At 40.1% G+C, this 20,897-nt stretch overlaps 1 protein-coding gene across 10 annotated transcripts; it reads left to right on the forward strand.

Moving 5' to 3' along the window:
* Window positions 1-1,006: 1,006 nt before the first annotated feature.
* Window positions 1,007-16,924, forward strand: LOC127006633 (double-stranded RNA-specific editase 1-like). 10 transcript variants are annotated; one of them, XM_050876760.1, is made up of 8 exons: window positions 1,007-1,162; window positions 6,687-6,883; window positions 7,279-7,384; window positions 9,343-9,521; window positions 9,687-9,933; window positions 10,279-10,424; window positions 14,797-15,028; window positions 15,188-16,924. In XM_050876760.1, the coding sequence occupies exons 1-8, from the start codon at window positions 1,150-1,152 to the stop codon at window positions 15,277-15,279; spliced, it is 1,212 nt and encodes a 403-aa protein (XP_050732717.1). In that variant the 5' UTR covers window positions 1,007-1,149; the 3' UTR covers window positions 15,280-16,924. The 10 variants fall into 10 exon arrangements, with proteins under 10 accessions (XP_050732717.1, XP_050732723.1, XP_050732721.1 ...); XM_050876766.1 differs by having other exon boundaries at window positions 7,279-7,372; XM_050876764.1 differs by having other exon boundaries at window positions 1,118-1,262.
* Window positions 16,925-20,897: the final 3,973 nt, after the last annotated feature.

Consider the following 20,897-nt stretch of genomic DNA (forward strand, 5'->3'; position numbering starts at 1 on the left):
TCATCCTTTGTCTCTTCCTTATTTTACACTAATCTCTCAATCCTTCTCCACAATCTTTCCCAGTCTTTTGGAGCAAATTGTATTGTACTTCCTTGTGTACCTGAAAAGTCTGTATAAAGATTTGATGAAAGTTGTTTAAGTTAGGATGTCAAGGGTGGCACCTAGCAGTATTACAAGCTGTGTGCATGAGTGAGTTTTATACAACCACAGATAATTATCACCTTGGATGATGAGTTAAGTATTTTAATGCATCAAAACTAGATAAGGATTGAGTAGTCTTTTGTGGCTGTGGTTGGCAGTATTATCATGCAAATATCAGGGGTAAGGATGATAGGCAACAATAGGCTATGGAGTAATAGATGTCAAATTTAATTCAAAGTTGGCCGTGTTACAATCCAAATGGAGGGTAAGAAAGTGACAGGCTGCTCAGAAAAACGAGAATGATCTAACCATGTATATTATAGATGCAAATGTTATAACCAACGCTGCCACACCTTATCTGATTGATTAATTATGCCATAAACTAAAGGTAACCAATCCTACCTAAGTATCCACTCGATAAATTGATAGTGGTCGATGATTGAAAGAAAATACCTTAGTATCGACGAGAGGTATTGATTATGGGGTAGTTTTTATAGTCCACTACAGAAAGTTTGTTAGCTCCTCAACCAAACAATACGACAAAAAAAAATGTAGTTTGGCTTTGATCTAAAAAGGAGGAAACCACACATGAAATCTTATCAGGTCACACAGGATAGCTCTTATCTGGTATTGCGTAGAAATAACGGATCATTATAGGGAATATAGTTTGGTTTGAGCGCTTGCAGTGACTCTGTGAGGTATTGATTATGTCTGATGGCAGCTGAATAATATAATAGCTAAGTTTCCACCCCAAGTAATCGATGTGGCAGTTCTCTATAGAGGGAGACAAGCATACCAACACAACACCAACCCCCCAAAAAATAAAAGCACACCAATACCCCTTAATCCCATCCCACATCTTAAAACCAGTCACTTATAAATAAATCCCCGTAATGTGACACTGTATAAACCCAAAAATATTACACAGGACCAAAGTTTCTGTGTGTGTGTCGTCGGTAGGGTTGCCCTCCTTGTCCTGCCGCCGCCACGACAGCACGCACCGCCGCTATGAGAGGAAGAGGTGAGCCTAGTAACGACGCCCCCACGTCTCGCAGGGCACCACAGGGACGCCACACTGTAACCCGGGGACTCAGGGCACACGCGGGAGGCGACAAAAGCGGGTACAGTGCCTTAGTAATAGCGATTGAGGGCGTTTCGACGAGGCCGGCGTGGTGGCTGCCTGCCTGGCTATCCCACTCGCCGCCCCGCCATTTCCGCGTTTTTCGGTTTTCTCCACGTAATACCTCGCCGGCGACGCTATTGACTTCAATTCCTCTCAATTCTACGTCTGGGACTTATTTCAAGGTAGTTATATCATGGGACCAAGGCGTAATCGGGTATTTTAGGCCCCACCATTTCCGCTTTTTTTCATATTTCTCCATTTAATATCTTGCCGGTGAACTTCTTGACTTGATTTTCCCCAAAATTCCACGTCTAGGTTACATTTCAAGGCAGTTATATTATGAAGCACAGGTAAAATATAGTATTTTAGGCTGCGGGGGCGGAGGGGGGCGGCGCCGTTTTCACGGTTTTTCCCTATTTCTCTGCGTAATACCTCGCCGGTGACCTTTTATACTTAATTTTCCTCTCAATTCTACGTCAGGGTTACATTTGAAGGCAGTTACAGTATGGGCCTAAGGCAGAACCCCGTATTACAAGCCTCGGAAAGGACGGAGGCGGCGCCATTTCCGTTTTCTATTTCCGCGTATTACCTCGCTGGCGACTTGCTTGCCTTGATTTTTCTTCATGATTCCACGGCTGTGCTACATTTCAAGGCAATTATATTTTGTGGTGAGAGCAGAATCCCATATTTCAGGCCATGGGGGCGGTTGAAGGGGGCGCCGCCATTAGAACCGCCCACGCAAAAATAAAATAATTGCAAGTACAGGGAAGAATCGTTCTTGAATCAGAGAGGACGATATATTGCACGCCATTTTGGGAGTAGGTGACGGCGCAAGTTGGGGGTGACGTGCGGGAAGCCGGCGGGGTGTAATGAGCAGTAGCAGTAGTGTTCCCATGGCTATTGATCCACCTTACGACCTTTGAGCCTTCGGTATGCGGCCCCAGTAAGAGCCAATCCGTCCATCCGTCCGTCCTCCTCGCCTGCATGGCCTCTCTCGTCATGTCCTCTGAGGGTAAACACTTTGTGGAATGTGAAAATTACCAGGGTGGTCCCTTCCTGAGACATGGGACTTTTGTTGAAACTCCAGAATTACACCCAACACCAAGGCAGGGAAACTATGGGCGGTTAAGATTCGTTTTTGGTCCGTGCCAGTATCTCATTACCTACCGTATGAAACATCAGTATCTCTTCATATATCCATATATCTTCTCTACAAACCTTCAACAGTCATCTTACCTAGACGTCTAGGTAAGACGTCTGGTTAGACCTTGGTGAGAAGGGGGGGGTCGAGGGGGGTGCAGCCCTCCCGTTAGTAGATTGCAAAGTTCGGTTGGAGTAGTTTAAATATGCTCCCCGACCCTAAACCCTCTGCGAGCTATTTTATGGCTGCGGTGGCTGCAGTGCCGCCGCGGCCGCCGCCGCCAGAGGAGGCGGCGCGCTTTCGTAAACATTATCCCCTATTTTCAAGAGTAAAAAAAAAGTTCTGGAATTGGATTTTCAAAGTGTTTCCATGACTGTTGAAGGTTTGTAGAAAAGATATATGAAGAGATAGTGATGTTTTATAAAGTAGATTTTGAGATACTGGCACAGACCTAAAATGAATCTTTACCCTATGGGCTGTATGCAGACCCTAGCAGTCTATTTTGGAAATATACTAATCATTGATGGGTTGTGTGATGCTTTTTCATATGATATATATATATATATATATATATATATATATATATATATATATATATATATACCTATATATATATATATTCAGAAATGTTCACTCCTATCGCTCTATTATTCTTTCCCTTCGCACAGCAAATTTGGAGGACCTAATGGAAAGGCATTTTTGGTGGGGGGAGGGGAGAGGCAAAATAAGTAAAATATATAAATAAAAAACCCACCCTGGCAGTTGATAGCTACATGGATGAGCTGATAGATACATGGACGAGGATGATAGGTGGTAGTGGTGGGGGATCTGGAGCAGCCCTGTGTAGGCCAGTCGGCCTCTTGCAGTCTCCCTGTGTTCTTAGGTTCTTATGAAGATGTATTTTACAAAACAGTTTCATTGGTCTTCAGTGGTATGAAGGAAGAGGAAAAATGGCGAAGGTTATTACAATTCTCCTATTTACAGATCTGAATGGGAAAATCTAGGAGGGGCTGGACAAGGAGGGGTAGGCAGACCCATCCTTGTCAGGTCACCTGATGAGAGTTTAAGTTACCTCTCCGCCCCCGGACTATGATTAACAGTTGGGAAAATTAAAGGGGTGGGGAGCGACCTCTCCATCAATGACCTCATTACTGGATCTAGTTAAATGGTTCCTTCACTTAAATTGAAATTATTATATTTCTTTATACACAGCTTCAATCATTTTAAGTTTTCTATAATTACTACATTTAAACGAAAGTGGCTATTTTCCCATGCCATTTTTTGATTTGTTTTTTTCCAGAGGTTTGGAGATAGCATTATAATCAGTGCCTGTTTTGATAGCATATTTGTGTTCCTTTATATGTGTGTCTAGATTCTTACCTGTTTCACCTATATAAACATGTTCACAATCTTTACATGGGATTTTGTCAATCCCAGCACCAGAAGAAACATTGTTTTTCTTCTTGACTATCATGGTCTTTATTGCAGAAGTGTATTTGAATCCTATTTCAGCATCAAGTTTATGAGATACAGGTTTAATATTTTCTAGGTCAGCAACATAAGGCAGGAACAAAGTTTTCTTCCCAGAGGGCAGTGCTCTTGGTACAAAATGTTTTTTGTGCTTTAAGGTGTGCTTGTTTTAAGAACCAATCGGGATGTTTAAGGTTACAAAAGGTTTTCCAAATGTTGTTGTTTTCTTCTTGCAAATGCTGTGAGCTACAAATTCTTAAGGCTCTGAGAAACATGGATTAAATAAGACAATTTAATGGAGCGGTGATGGTAGGAAAAATGATGAATGAATAAAATACCACTTGTAGGGTTGCGATTTACTTAGAAGCTAAGCATATTGATCTTTAAAGAACGAGAACATACACTGATATAAGTGAAACAGGCAGGAATCTAGACATGTATTAAAGAACACAAATATGCTATTAGAACAGCCAATGATTATAATGCTATTTTCAAACCTCTGAAAAAAAAAATCACAGAATGGCATGGGAAAATAGCCATCTATTGTATAAATGTAGTAATTATTAAAAAAAAATTAAAATGATTGAAGCTGTGTATAAAGAAATATAATAATTTCAATTTAAGTGAAGGAACCATTAAATTAGATCCAGTAATGAGGTCATTGATGGAGAGGTCACTCCCCACCCCTTTAATTTTCCCAACTGTTAATTATAGTCTGGGGGCGGAGAGGTAACTTGAACTCTCATCAGGTGACCTGACAAGGATGGGTCTGCCTACCCCTCCTAGATTTACCCATTCAGATCTGTATAAAAGGAGAATATGTACACCTAGTATCTCCACACAAGATTTGGATTCAGTACAGTTTTCAGCCTGTAGGAGGTAGTATAACTTGAGTTTCGTAAAGAATATTACATTCCAATAAGTTGCTTATATTTTTAGTATTCTTTTTCTTCCGTTAAACATTGCATAAACAACAGAATCAAAATATGAAAATACGTTCAGATTTTGTACAACAACTGCGACCAGGCGCAGGGAGCTGATGGTTAAAGACCTGTGTGCATGCCATTCTACATTCAGGGTGTGGGTAATCTTTTCCAGTCATTGTAAACAAAGTATTCTGGGTTTGGGCGTGCTTGGAAAGGACCATTACATGAAAAGTTTGGGACAGACGCGTGAAGGTTTTGTCCCTCTTTTTACATTTGTGTTGCATGATTTTCATCTATTGCTGTGTTTTCTGGGATGGAAATGTTGCCCTGTCATTCAGCCTATTCATACATGGGTATGTCTACTTCTTTCCATAAATAAGACTTGCAGTTGTTAAGATCCCATGTATGTGTAGGCATGTTCACGTCAGTATTTCACATCCAAAATCCCTGCGCTAAGTCACTTTATGATTTTGTATGTCTGGCAGCAGCCCGTGCCATGTTGCTGGTACCATATTTATTAAATTAGTATATTTTTACTACACAAAGCAGGTGATGTCACTTATTCTGACTTTCGTGAGCTTTCATATTCGCATCTTTATATTTATTTCATGGAGGCATAACTTTCATTGTTACTTTCAGTTTTACTAGTGACAAATTTTGAGAGTGCTTATTACACTAGAATATCTCTAAATTTTGTGAATCAGAAACCATAGAAATATAAGCAGTGTGTATGATTGAATATAAAGATAAGCACATACAGTAACACTTCGATTTATGAGTGTTTTGATTTACTAGCAAAAAAAAAAAAAAAATCACTAAAATACTTTGGTTTACGAGTGGTGAATTGGTGTACAAGCATCTTCTTTGTAAAAGTCGAAGATGTGAGCGTGGGTTCCCTTTGCTGCAAAACAAGCGAGCTCAGAGCAGAAAACAATGAGAATGGGGTTTGTCTGTGTTGTACACTCGCAGAGGTAGCACCTGTGTGCTCATGTCCGCTTACATTTGTGCTCTAGTGTGCGACCTTTATATTTTCAGCAATGCAGTGTGCATTCGTCTTGGTTTGCAAACAAAATTTTGAAACGAATTAAGCTCGTAAACTGAGGTATGACTGTACTTTGATTTAACTCTAGTATATTTTGCAGGTCATATATAAATAAACAAAAAATCAAGAGAGGCTACTCTTGAGCCCACTGCCCTCGCTTGAGACACAAAAACAGTCCCTCCACCAAATTTGTACCGCTCGAGTGGTGATGTTAGGTGTGCCTATTGTAATCACCTTCACTGTTCCTCTTCCTTCATACCACTGAAGATGGTGGCAGTGACCACTGAAACTTCGGTAAAATACATCTTCGTCTGTTTGTGTGGGATTTTTACTCACATAAAGAAGATCACGTTAGAGTTCAACCTAACCCATATTTCAGGTAGCCATACTTTACTTTGCACACACACCCCCCACACACACACACAAAAAAAAAAAAAAATAATAATAATAATAATAATAATAATAATAATCCATGATTGCTGCACATGGGGGAAAAAAAGGTGATTTGAGCACATCTGTTAAGTTTTGCCATTTCTTTTTCTTTTTCAGGGCCTGTTATGAAAGAGTCAAAGTAAAATTATTGCAGAAATTGCTGTGGAGACTTGCACTGCGTTATGGCTGTTTAAACTGGCATTGATAATTCAGGTTTCTTGAATTTAGAACCTGCCTTAACAGAAGTCTTGAGGAATTTACAGAAAATGGGGAAGATAGAGAACTTTTGAGGCCAACTAATAGAAAATTGATGGGTCAGAATTCACCCTTTCAGGCAGCACCTCAGTAATAGATGGAGAGAAAGCTGTTAATTGTTACCCCACACCTCATGCCTTAACACTTGTCCCCCAGGTCGTGGTCGTAACTGGCGTTCTGCACCTGCCCCACCAGTCCAGGAGCCAGACAACCAGGTGGAGTCCTTCCCTGCCCCCGCACTGAACGAATCCTCCAACTTAGACTACTACCAGCAGGACGTGGCCGGCTCAGACATGGCCAACGAGGACCTGAACAGTGGTCATGATATGGATGTCAAAATGGAGGGTGGAGAGGTGAGGGGCCTGTTAAATTGAGGGTTTACAGTATCTATTCATGCACTTTATTTTTTAGGATTTTTATAGTATCGAGGTATGTCATTTCCACATTACTGTAATTGGCTTATATTTTCATTTTCCCAATTTAACTCCTGTAGTTCTTCCTTTCTGTACTGTTTTAATATGCTGATTTCATTTAATTATACTGGTTTGCCTTTAGTTTCCCCTTTCCCAGCATTTTATTCTCTACTTAGACTTACTAATGTCACTTTACCTCATTCTTCGTCTTCCTGATGGTTTTCTATTTTATTACCCTGTTGTCTCTTTACCACTGCATCCTCCTTTTCATTGTTGATATCTGGGTAAGAAATTTCCTCTTGTCACCATGCCTGTAATTCTCCCATAACCCACAGGGTCAGGCGATGGTGTCTGACAGCGATGCCTCCATGCAGGAAGGCGAACACCAGCAGACCGAGACACGCAAGCGGCCCTGGGAGAAGCCTGGAGGTAGGACCAATGGTGTGTTCAGTAGCTGACACTTTTTGTTGAGGACTAGCCAATCAGGTTCTTAATTTTTCTCATCTCTAGGTTGTAATTTTAGCATCCCATCCCCTGGTTCAAGGTCATACAGGTGAGCTTATTCTCATATGTTGTTACCTTAGGATACTTTATGTTATTTTGATTTCTGTGGAAGCTGTGAAGTTTCAGGAATGTAAGGCATGTTGTCAGTCTGTATGCACCTATCCAGTTAGTACTTACATCAAGGAGAAAAAATGGCTTTGAGCTGAGGTATAGACATGAACTCTGGGTAAAATAAAGAAGGCTTTTGGATCCTTGCATTCATATTTTTTAATGTTTATACCACAGTTCAGTTTTCCAGAATATTTTGGAAATAATGGATTTTGAGCTGAGGTATGGATATGACCCCTGGGTAAAATAAGAAGGCTTACTAATTCTCATATTCATCTTATTAATGTTTATACCACAGTTCACTTTTCCAGAATATTTTTCTTCTTGTAAATGCAAATTTGATTGGAGCATACAAATTGTTGAACATATCCTATGAAGTTGTGAACAAGATCATTTGTTGGTCTATTGAGGAAGCAGAATGTAGTTCAGAACTTGAGTCGTCTCTTCCTCTAGGTGGTACAACTTGGACCCTTGCTACAAGCTTGTATGTACTTAGTGTATGTTGTAGGCTGTTACATTTGTGAATTGCAGACATTAAATTCTTCCCCATTTCATAAACTGACAGCTTTTGTTGTTTAATGGGAAACTGGAACATGAAAGTACAACCTTTTGCTGGAATATCTTTGCTTTGTGCATTGTTAGGTTGTATTTCCAGATCAATTATGGAAGTCGTTTTAAATTTTTAATTAAAATTTTCATCATGCTTTTATCATCATCAAGCTTTATCTGGGCTAAGATGAGGCTCTACACTCAAAATTACCTGAACTGGTAGATTCCTTCGAGCTCGTCTTGCTCTTAATTATTACTAACTCCATTGTTGAGTACTTTGGCAGTGTTTGTTAGTTGTAATGAATTAACCCTTTATTAACTAAATATTTTGCTGCCCGATCTCACAGAATTTTTGAACAATAATTTTTTGCTGTGAGTCAAGTGCATAACTGGGAGATTGTTCTCACTAGAACATTATCATTTAACTTTGACTGGTTCTGTTATGCATAATGGACCATGTACTCTAAATATTCAGTTCCAAATCTTATTGTTTTGTCAAAACATTGTGCATTGCCCTTATAGCTGCCTTAATCTTAACCAGTGAATTTGATCTGTTATTGCAATGGCTTCACTTAATATCCTCACCCAGGATATCATTGCTTCACAGCATATTTTATTGCTGAATTTTCCTTTTTGTTTGTCTGATGAGAATATTTGTATGAATTTTTCATTAGCATTATATTTACCAAAGCTCCTCTTTGTTTTGACAGCGAGCTAGTTTGCTGGCCGCGCAGGGTCATCTTTGGTCCCCTGACCTGTTATGTCTCCTCACGACTTTAGTTAATTGTAGCACTCCAGAGAGCTGATGAAGAGTCTAGTGATAACTCTCGTTACATTGGCAAAGTCACACACTCGCTCTGTCTTCCCCAACCATAGAGAGAGTTATCAAAAGATTCTTCAGCAGGTGCCATGCATGAGGCTGGGTGTATACTTAACAGTCGTAGAGACATTTTCAGACTTTAATTAATTGAAGCGCGTTGCCCACACTTGTCATAGAAGTCTGACTGAGGTGGGAAGTACAGGCAGTACTAAACCCTATCCAGTCATTCCAACAAAATTTGAGGGACAATCCAGCATAAGGCACACCTTGTCATTCTGCAGGGAGGTGACAAATGCCTGTGGCATAACTCAAAGCTCTCCTTCTCTTGTATCCTCCATTTACTAGCAGACAGAGGCAGGTTAGTTTTTTCTTTCAATGGCAAGTGTGTTGCGACCTTTCAATTAATGTGTGGTGACAGGCATCAAGGTCAAGAGAAAGAAGGTGCCAGGAGCTAAGAACCTCAAGATCCGGAGGTATGTGCAGCCCAAGAATGCTGTCATGTGCCTCAACGAGCTGCGGCCCGGCGTCACCTACACCACGGAGCAGGAGGGAGGCGTTGGCCAGCCGTTTTGCATATCTGTCGAGGTACCTGGTGCGGTATGGGAAAAAAAATGGCCATGACGGATATGTTGAGCTATTTCATTTTTTTGCATTTTTTGCTTTGTAATGCCTTACCACTTTTTTGTTCATGAAATAGTGAAATGTTGGACACAGCTGGCCACGGTGCATTGACCTCCCTATCTGATCACCCGTCCTTCACAGATTGACGGACAGAAGTACCGAGGGTTTGGGTCGTCAAAGCAGTTAGCTAAGCAGGCAGCTGCAGAGGCTGCACTCATCAGTTTTGTAAAGCCGCCAGTAACCACCACCGAGAGTCAAGAGGAGGACAAGACCCCTTGGGCCACACTTGCATCCTTTGCTATCTACAAGTTGTTCAATGACTGGCGTGAGGGCAGAGTAGGCATGTGTCCCCCTCCATCACAGCCCTATGGAGCTGCCATTCCCCCTGGTGAGGATTGCACACACAGGAATGCACTAAATTATCTTGAGAGAAAACAGGAGGGTCTAACTATCTCAGTAATAATTTTGGTTTCAGTTTTAGATTTATTTTCTCCGGAAAGGGTTTGAGTCCAAGAATGTCTCAACTTAATTGATCTTTTTAATGCTGTTGTTTTGTTCCAATTTAAATTATTTTTTTAATGCTGTAATTTTAAACTTGCTGTTGCCCTACAGTGAATTATTACTGGGATTTGACTTATTCTGGTACCATTGATTAAATATTCTTTGTTAGATCTGATTCAGATAACTTCATAGGTCTGATATTTTTAAGGGCTGAATGTGTGTTACTTTCCAGGTGTCAAAGCTTTCTTGAGCCAGCCTCTTGGGGCTGCTGCAGCTGCTGCCGCCAAGGAAGACTCACCCCAGGCCGCTGCATTCACTGAGGCCATCTGTGCTCACTTGGGTGGCCGTGCCCCCAACACCCCTGCAGCTGACCCTAAGGTGAGCAGAGCATGAGGCTAGGCCAGGCAACAAATTCTGCCGATGCAGACCAGGCCAAGCAATGGTAGGGGCTGGGGACAGGTTTAAGGGGAAATGTGATACAGAGAGGATAAACTGTGCTTGTTGTTGTAAGGGTGAAATTCCATCACTCAGTATTCGTAGTCATCATACCCAGTAAATTTTTACATCAAATGGGTGACCATATATTACTGTTGTAGATTTTGTTTCATCAAAGCCGGTACAAAGTTTGAATTGCTTAACCCTTTTGTTGTGAATGGCGAGGGAGGCAACTATCTCCCCTAGGTGCACTCGGGCAGCCCAGCGCGGGGAGGGGGGTCTCTTTTTAACCTCTGTATCTCAAAAACTATTCATCACAGCTAAAAACCAAAAACACCATTGGAAAGACGAGGCTCAGATCTATAGGATTCTCCTGTGAACGTACAAGGACGTTCAGGGGGTGTTGCCTATGAACACTTATGTCAGTGTGTGCGCGACGGTCAGCCATATTGAGGGAACTGCAGACATCTCTTCATGGGTTGCTGGCAAGGTAGTATTGCCAACTGCAAAATTTACAACTATTTGATCAAAGAATCAGTCAGGTGATAGGTGAAGCTATGCAAAAATGCCACTATATTAGACAAGAACATCCACCATTTACTCGTTCATAGATTTTACGCGCTAGGCTGATATGATTTTCCACCAAATTTAGTGGAAAACCCACTGAATTGGCAATGCTGTGGAGTGAGAAATGTTGTTGGAACACACTCATACACAGGAGATTTGAGTGCAACTGGAACTTGCCGCGAGGATTTAGTACCACCGGCAAGTTACACTAGTCCTCGCTGTGAGTATTTAGCAACGAAAGGGTTAAACAAAAATTCAAAGTTGTCAATACCCTTGCAAGAAAATGCTGCCAATTTTTATCCAGAAAGAGAATGACATTCCTTTGCAACAGAGAAATAAGACATCTGAATAAAATTTTGACGCCACAGTTTTATAACAATAAAATAACTCTTCAATAATCTTTAACCCGTCTGCTGCGATTGGAACGAATTTGGCTTTCACTATAGTGTGTTCAAATTAACTTTGCCAATTTGCACCTAGAAGCCCCTCCCCCATACTGGCTAAGCTCTGCCCCCTTTTCACCTGATTTTCTATTCATGACATCATGCATTGTATCAATGACACGTACCAAATATATATGATTGAGATAATCTAGCTAGTTTCATGATTAAAAAATATTCGCAATTTAATTGAATGACAGCACTCTAACAATCAATGACATCACCTAAGAAACAAAGTACAATAATAATACTGCCAGTTTTCAAGGGAGAACGGGCCCTCCAAAATAAACATGTGTACAGCAGTAGCATTGAAGGCAATAGTAGGCTACCTATAAAGTAATGCACACTTTGTCATTTTCGTCATTTATGTTGCACTTACCAATAACAGCGGATGTTTATGAGCTTTCCAATGCTACCATCAGAATTTTTATATGACCAATAGTTTTGAGAAAATAGAGGAAAACTGAATCCCATTGGAAAATGCTTTATAAGTATATATTCATTCCTGTTGTCACTTTAAATCTGCCCGTGTAAGAGAGTTGACAATTAGTTTATTCAGTAGGCCTAGCTTGGATCTTTCACTCACCAAATTTTGACGAGATTCGCAACAAAAGCCGAGTTGTAGACAATTACGTTTTTGTGCGATTCGCATCATGGTGTGTGGGAGGTTGATAAATTTTTTTATAATTATATGTTTGAGAATTTGAAAATGATAATAGTGTCAAGATTTCAGAACATTGCTTGTTTCTGTTTGCTGCAAAAATTTTGACAATTGGTTAATTACATGCTAAGTTGTCACAATTTGGTAAAAAGGATGTCAAAGAAAACTAGATTTTGTGTTTAAATATACCACAGATCATTGTCATTCCTGTGCATTTGTGTTTCATAACTAGGGGTGTTGAGTCAGGGTCAGTCACCAGAGTCGCCTATTTTTGGCAAGAGTCAGAGACGTTAAAAGTATCTCTGACTTTAACCCCTTTATGTGATGAATTCTCATATAAATTACTTGGCTGCACTGTCTGGCCAATGTTGCCACTTTGTTGGAAATATCCACAAATTTATGGGAGAAATTAGTTTTCTGGGAACTATTGTCCACAATCAGGATAATCATTTAACATGGATTTTTTGTGAGCATTTTCTCTCTTAGGATGTTTTGTATGGATTATTAATTTAGATCAACGGGAAAATTACCCAGCGATGCGTGATACATCTAGGACCAAACAAATCTAGATCTTGTATTATAGTTGTATGCATCTCTACTATTGTCTCAGCACTGAGTCTGAGCTGTGCTGCTCAGAGCTCAGCATAGGGTTGCCAGGACTGTCCTTTTAAGGACACTTGTCATTTTTGCTATCTGGATGTCCTATTTATTCTAAACAAAAAAAGATCATGTTGAATCTATGGTCATAGTGTGAACTGAGTCAGCTAACGGAATGCAGCAAATGTATTGGTGTGACATGGCATGGATGGGTGAAGCATGTTTGGTAGCTGGGTGGTGTTTGGTGGAGTGTCTGGATGTGAGATGATGTGGTTGGATATGTAGTGACTGGCTGTGATGTGATGTGGTTGGATATGTAGTGTCTGGCTGTGATGTGATGTGTGGTGTAGTGTGGCTGGGTGTGATGTGTGGTGTCATTGTGTGTTGTGATGTGTTGCTTGATGTGATGTGGTATGGCCGAATGTGATGTGGTGTAGCTGAGTGTAGAGTGTGGTGTTATGTGGCTGGGTTTGATGTGTAGTTTAATGTGACTGAATTGGTGTGTAGTTGGGTGTGATATTTGACTTGGTGTGGCTGGGTGTCACATGTGGTGTGGTGTGGTGTGGCTGACTGTCACGTGTGGTGTGGTGTGGCTGGGTTTCATTTGCCCACCATTGTACTGCAGAAGAGGGGGAGGGGGTGAAATCAGAGTTGCAACCTTGAAATTTCCTGGGGTCATAGTCAGAATTTTTTACCTCCAACACCATTCCCCCTGTTTATAACACTAATTGCAACTGTCCTGCACATGCATGACTACTGGACACATTTTAGAGGTCAAAAAGTTAACTGAGGGTCAGCTCAGGTCACTTATCTAAGAATTTGCTGTGTTGGTCATGAGGCTCTTGTCACTGTCTCTCCTGTTAAGTGAAATATACCATGTTTCATGGCACCTGACCCCATTTTCCTAATGTAAACAAAGATATCTCTCTTTATATTAAATAAATATCATCCCCATGGTGGGGAGGGTATCAGGGTGCCACCCTCCTTACTGTGGGCAGATTGATTGACAGTCAAAGCCTCCAGGGAACATAGTGCCCAGCAGCACTTAACATGCATGTGAAAGAATTTCACTCTGTTCCTTGACCTCTGCCCTCATGTTGCCAAACGTAAAGTGTGACATAAAGCATACACACAATAAAAAAAATGGATATAAATGAAACACGACAAAAAATACATTCATCTCATAGTGCATGAAGAGGAGCATGGCAGGGGGGTTGGCATTTAGTTTTAAAGGGCCTGCCGTGGTCATATGGATGGCAAATGCAGACATTGAACTCCTGATACATTGGTGATAATATATAAGCATTAAAAAATATACCAATTTTTTGGCATGAATAGTAGAATGTACCCCTTAATGATTCCTTATCAAATATTCATTGAGTCTCCTTGGAAATGCATGGAATAGTAGTATTATGCAGATTGCAATGTTCAGTATCCTTCTGTGCTAACTGAATATGTACCAAGCCCTTGTTCCTTTGAAGGAATTCATCTTGTGGCCTTTGAATGCTTTTCTATATCCATGCTGAATGACTCCCTGAAGTTGAATGGCTTATCTCCTTGTCATTGTCAGGAAGCTGTGATAGGTATAGATGTTTGGCTTTCAAAATTTGCAAATTTTTAGGCACTAAATGAGTGTTTCTTGAAGAAATTTGAAATGTGAGTACCTCAAAATAGGATTTTGATTTGAGGAGCATCAACCAGGACTTACTGAATGGAAAGGCGGAGGGAGAGGTGTTAAGCTAGCAAATAATTAAATGTGACCCACATAGTAGCTATAATGTATAGCAAAAATGGATCCTTCAGCATTATCTTTGAATATAAATATTGTTTATATATTTGGGGGAATGGCAATCAAATTGATCATGTTAATGAAGTCTTACCACATGTGAATGATTATTAAAACAGTTAAATCAATGAACAAGTTGATTGTGATGCATAGATGACTATTATTATTATTATTATTATTATTATTATTATTATTATTATTATTATTATTATTATTATTATTATAAATCTTGCCTTACAAAGCTTCTTTTGCATTTTTTTTCAGTCAACCGAGCCACTGAATGCAGAATCAAAATTTCCATTCCAGTCTACTGAACCAGTGAAAGTTCCCAATCCAGCCAAGCAGATTCCAGAAAGTGCAGCAGCCATGCACCCAGTAATGGTGCTGCACCAGATGAAGCCTGGCCTGCAGTATAACATAACCCAGACCACACGTGAAAGCAAGCCATTCTTCACTGTCACCTCTGACATTGATGGCAAGGAGTTCTCTGGCGAGGGTGAGGACACTGATTTGGGGCCTCTTTGTAAATTAGTCTTTACCTTATGTGTGATAAGTAATGTTTTATAGCTATAACAGCAGAAATCTTTCTTAACTGAAATTTTATATTTAGGTAGCAACACCTGGCAACTACTAAAAAAAAATTTCTTGCTTTCAGGATCAAATGTCAAGAAAGCCAAGTTCTTCCTAGCCAAGGCAGCAATTCTGGGATTATATGGTGTTGAATCCACCTTTGAGGTCCCAGCCTAATTAAGAGCTTGATTTGAGACATGGATTGTGACCTTGTCAGAGTGGTAACAAGCACATGTGGATCTTGTGAATGATAATGTAGTAGGTAGGCAGTTATGTAGCATTTTAGCCATAAGTCCTCCCCATGAACATTTTATTTGCTGCTGCTTCTGCTACTCTCAGTAGTAGCAGATGTCGTATTGTGATGCGGAAAGACCTCACAGTAATCACTGACCTCTTATACATGGATATTGAACCGCTACGTAATTTTCTATTTAGTAATATTACTTCAGTATTCCCAGTCAACAAGCAATGTTGTCCATAACTTAGCCTTTTCTGCTTTGTTTCATTCAGGACACCAATTAAGAAGCTTCCTTTCACTCAGGAAGTACAGGAACATTGAATTCTCTTTTTTTATATTATTATTATTATTATTATTATTATTATGCAGGGGTGCTGCGTAATGCAATTTGTTAAGAGAACTGGAAGTTTTGAGAATGTCTTAATTTTTCCAACCTGTACAGTATTATAATTTTTCAATTCCTTAATTCATGATGAATTATAAAGTTGCCCTTAACACAGAATTTATAGGAATAACATTTCAATATCTATTTGTTTTCTACTTCAGTGGTGTGTTTATTAAGATGGCACTTTGGAACTAGCAGTCAACCTTAGGATTTAACCCAGAGTGGTCTTTATGTTTTATGTATCAAGTAGGAATGCCCTAGAACTAGGCCCTGTTGGCCTGTTGACCTCATTGGAACATTAATCACTCAAGCTCTGGTTCCAGTTTGTACTTCATTCTGAAATAATAGGCTGGAGCTGTAATTCTGCAGTGGTTAGTTTCAGTGTTACATTATTTTAATCACCCTACACATACATAAATGTATTGAGTATGTAAAGTATATCCAAGCATGGTTTATTCTTATTTTTTCAACTTTTAACCGAGGTGTTGTGAATGAGAAATAAATTTGCCAGGCAAGCATAATATTATGTAGTTAAATACTTGTGTTGTCAGCTTTTTGTGCGTCTGAACACATGCCCTGCTCTTTTGTACTCTAGTGAAAAGTAACTCAATCACTCATCACTCTTTATTTATAATGAGCTTTTCAGTGCTAATACTCTACCCAAACAAATTTTCCTAAAGTAATAATACAATAGCATGCCAGAAACTCCTGTAACTGCATCAATAGTTCTGGATCCAGCTGGAACTTCCAGGTTCGTTGCATCCCTGGTGTTGAGCCATCAGGTAACAAGAATCCCTTGGACTGAAAAGACACCTCTACAGTATGTACTTCATGTCTGTACATGGTCCGAAGATTACTTAAACCTGTTTGTTAAAGACAGCATTATACTCCATACATGCAAAACAAAAGCAATGCAAAGTTCTCATTTGACAAGTAGTGCAGTGATTATTCTGCATGCCAAAAGAATTGTATTTATAGTGAACACTACACATAGAAGAAACATGAGTGGGTGACAACACAAGATTCCTGAAGTTGAGGGAAGGTTGGGTGGAACTAGTGCAAGTGGGTGCTTGGCTATACTTTGTAATTTTTTTGTTTTATTTAATTTAATTCTTATACTTACCCAGTAAGTATTTGATCATGTGTACCTAACTCATTGAATCATTCTATATTTAAAGTCTTTCCAAGCTAGTCCTAAACAGTGTACTTTTCAATATTCCCATATTAAACTTCTCTGCACACCTACCATACCTAGAATATTACAGGCAGAAGGCCCCTTCTTATGTACTAGGTAGGGCGAAGAATATTCATTTTATTCATTGTAGTACATTCATGGCATCCACTAACAAGCTTACCCAGTTAAGTAAAGCTAAGATCTTAAAACAGTGAGCATTGTGTCTAGCCCTTGTAAAACATGACAAGGTAGGCTGACTAAATTTCATATTTCAAAACTGGTTCCTATCATTGTCTTGACAGTTGTAAAGAAGGATTCTTCATGAATCATCTGCATCGGCCCAAGGAAATATGATTACTCATCAGTGTGCAATTGTAAGTTTTTTCAAGATGTTATTTAGCACAGTATTGTGTGAAATAGATTATTGTAATTTAGTCAGAGGTGGGCACCCGCTAATTTTTTGTTAGTCTGCAATTCGCAATTCCACTAACTTTGTTGGGCATTCCGCTAATCACTAATCTGCAAACTTTCTAATAAATAAATGCTAATAAATTTTTTTAGTTCACTAATGAAGTCCGCAACAGTCCGTTAACCCTTTATTGGTAGTTAGAAGTTAAAAATCGTTCCTATTTAAAATGTAAATCACTGTGAAAATATCAAAATAAATCAAATACAAATACGAGTCTTTAAGACTCGGTGAGTTAATGTAAACTGCCTCCTACGCAGGCTCCCAGGACAGGCCGGCTGTGGAACAGACAGTTCTAGAATATGTATTGCCACCCACGCAGCCTGGGTAGCTTGCCACCTGCGTGCTGCGCGTGAAATCCGGAACGCTTTAATAAAAAAAATTAAAAATTTCCGGGACTGCATGAAATCCGGGAGATTTCCAGGACGAATCATTAAAATCCGGGACGTCTGGCCACCCTAATCTAGAAGTTTCTCCACGCTTTCAAGAATGTTCTTTAATTTCCTGGAAATTTCATTGTTGGTGCATTAGCGGACTATAATTTTGGCATTCCGCTAACTGCATATCCGCTAATTTTCCCAATTTTCCGCTATTCCGCAATTTTTTGTTAGTCCGCTAATTGCGATTAGCGGACTTAAATTACGGAATGCCCACCTTTGAATTTAGTATTGGTTCTTTGATTAAGGTAATTGTCATAGGTAAGGGTATTACTTTCCTCTGCTTGCAATCAACTGTACAGTCTTTCTTGATTTTCAAAGACAGATCTGTCATTGCTGTTTATGGATTTGTTGCAGCCTTCTCACCCTTAATATGGGCCATAGTATTTATAATCAATTCACCTGCAGGTTATACACGCTTAAAAATACTACTATTATATCCTAGCTTTACATATTTCCAACCACATAAGTTTTTAGCTTAGTCTTACATTATTTGTGGCTTATTAGCAGGCTGGAGTTAGTGGTTGCCCTGTATAAATTTTGGGTGATGTATACCTTTAATCACCAATAAAAATAGGATTCCAGTTTTATGAGAAGGGGTAGGTGGCTTAGCTTAGTTTTGTTCATCACTAATTTGTAAGTATGAGATTTGGGTAGTAACCTTGTCCTGCAGATTTTCTTGTCCCCATAATCATGAATCAGACCTCTAGGACCCCTTATTTTATGCAAATAGGTAGGTACGGAAGGGGACACTTATCTGCACCAGCACCAAACTTGTGTGGAAAGGTCACGTGGAGGTGAGTAGCTAATGAGGAAACTGGAAACAAAGGGTGCCGTTCAGGTGTGGCTGGTGCGTGTTAATGGTCCGGTTAATTGTTTAACTGACGGACAAGTACTTTGCATGACTTGCAGAGAATTGATGACATTTGAAGTGCGAGGCCTGGTATGTCTGGATTTACCTATTTAAAGTTTTGCACGGAAACTGAAGATGGCGCCTATTATACACGGTCGGTGGGAAACTTGGAAGTCTTCCTCCCACCTTTTACGTTATGCTAATTTGGTTGAGAAGGTACTAATGACTTGTGAATTAAAGTTATATAGCATGGAAGCTAAATTAGGAGGTGAACTAGCGCACCTGGAAAAATGGTCCAGCCTGCTACCTACCGTTGTGTAGTATTTTGGGAAGGATGGCACGAAGACGAGACGGAGTTGGATGCAGGTCGTGTAAGCAAGGTAAAGAATTCGCATTAGTGTAAGGGCGAGAGGGAACGTTCACAAAAAAAAAAAAAAAAAATCCGTCTACCTGTTATGTTGGTAAAGTATGAGACGAACACAGAGAAGAAAAGGCTCAGATGCCGGAGCGGTGACTGCATATACGCCGTCAATAACCAAAAAAAAAATCAGCTGTTCGTTGAGATCATGCCGGAGACGGGGAGAAAAATGTATGACCTCGTTCGTCAGACAGAAGATAACAAAGAAAGGCTCAAGTGAGACCATGGAGGAGACATCATCCCATTTGTCAAACATGTTAACCACAGTCCATCACCGCCTCCGCTGTCGTCAACGCTGGCCGCCCTTGTCCACCTCCTCCCCAGCTTGAGCCATCGTGCCAGGTCGACACTGCCTCACCCCGGCAACACGCACAGCTTCCCGCCTTTCTGTTGCTCAATATGTCCGAGGTAACTGGCGTATGTGCACTTGAAATTAATGGGTTCCTGCAATTTCGAAGTGTTGGCCGAAACATGCAAATGATAGAGGTGAGGTCATAAGTGGATTTTTTTGCTTCAAATGGAAAGATGCGGGATTCTTCAGTAATTTTGTACGTCAGTTCAGCGTACCCCATCTCAACAGTTTTGCATAACATCTCTTTCAGTGCAGGATTTTACTTTATTTTATTTGTATTTGCATGGTGACAAATGAAAAGTATTTGATGGACTACTTAGCAATGAGAGTTATTTAATAATGGGATGGCCTATTGGGGATGACAATCTGTTAGTCTACATGATGCTTCAGAACATTTCCACAATCTAATGCCAAACCGAAGAGAGAGTTGCCGCTGGAACGCAATTAACGTGAAAGGATGTGAGGGATTATATGTATCGAAATAATTCTACGCGTAGCATTCAAGGAATCGTAAGTGTAACCAGTGTCACAGCCTGGAAGGAGTCATTTGATATGATTCATTAAGTGTGGAAAAGTCAATTACTGAATGCGTCGATGGAGTGGCAGATTAAATTAACGCGTCCTCGTAACGATTCCCGGATTAGTCAGTCATTATTGGTCTTATTCTGGTAAGGTATCATTGACCAGGCTCGGAGGCATATATCAAGGGCTTTAAATTACTTTTTGACAGTGATTCGCCCACAAAACCCGTGCAAGATAAATAAATGTCTTCAAAGTTATGTATATTGATTTTCGACAATTAAGCTCTAATTTATCGAGAAAAAAAATAGCGAGAAAAAGGTGACCACAGTGATTCATTCATTGGGTCGAAACATGTTGTCCCTCTTACTTTGAGGAATTGTTGATAGGATTGGTTGTGCTTCCACTTCACACTAACACGCACGTACACTTCATAACATGAGGTAATTGCCACGGGGGTTATATAGCATGCATTGCCCTCCTCCACTGAGATATATTTCCCAACAAACAACAGAACAAAGTATTTTTATAGTGCGCAGAAGCCGAGATAAGGATTTTCTGACACTTGAACTATAACTCTGCACACCGCTGACCACTGGCTTTTACTGCCCATGCCATTTTTTTTTATGACCCTAAGGACCTGTCAGCCAATAAATTACGGCCCCGCTGCACACGACTTTCTACTCATGCTCATCCCTATAGGTACTGTCTAAATCCCTTATGCAAGAGCCAACCAGCATCTTCACTCTTTCATCCCTCACGCTGGTAAACTCTGGAAGAATCTTCCTTCATCTGTATTTCCTCCTGCCTACGACTTGAACTCTTTCAAGAGGAGGGTATCAGGACACCTCTCCTCCCGAAATTGACCTCTCTTTTTGGACATTCCTTTGACAGGAGCAGTAAGTAGCGGGCTTTTTTTTATTTATTTATTTATTTATTTATTTTTTTATTTT

This window comes from Eriocheir sinensis, chromosome 33 (assembly GCF_024679095.1).
Source record: "Eriocheir sinensis breed Jianghai 21 chromosome 33, ASM2467909v1, whole genome shotgun sequence".
Lineage (NCBI taxonomy): Eukaryota > Metazoa > Arthropoda > Malacostraca > Decapoda > Varunidae > Eriocheir > Eriocheir sinensis.

Coding starts and splice junctions, on each gene's coding strand:
- LOC127006633 (XM_050876756.1), top strand. CDS start 2,249: ATGGCCTCTCTCGTCATGTCCTCTGAGG. Junction 2,277..6,686: donor TCTCGTCATGTCCTCTGAGG/GTAAACACTTTG, acceptor CTTGTCCCCCAG/GTCGTGGTCGTAACTGGCGT. Junction 7,385..9,342: donor GCCTGGAGGTAGGACCAATG/GTGTGTTCAGTA, acceptor GTGTGGTGACAG/GCATCAAGGTCAAGAGAAAG.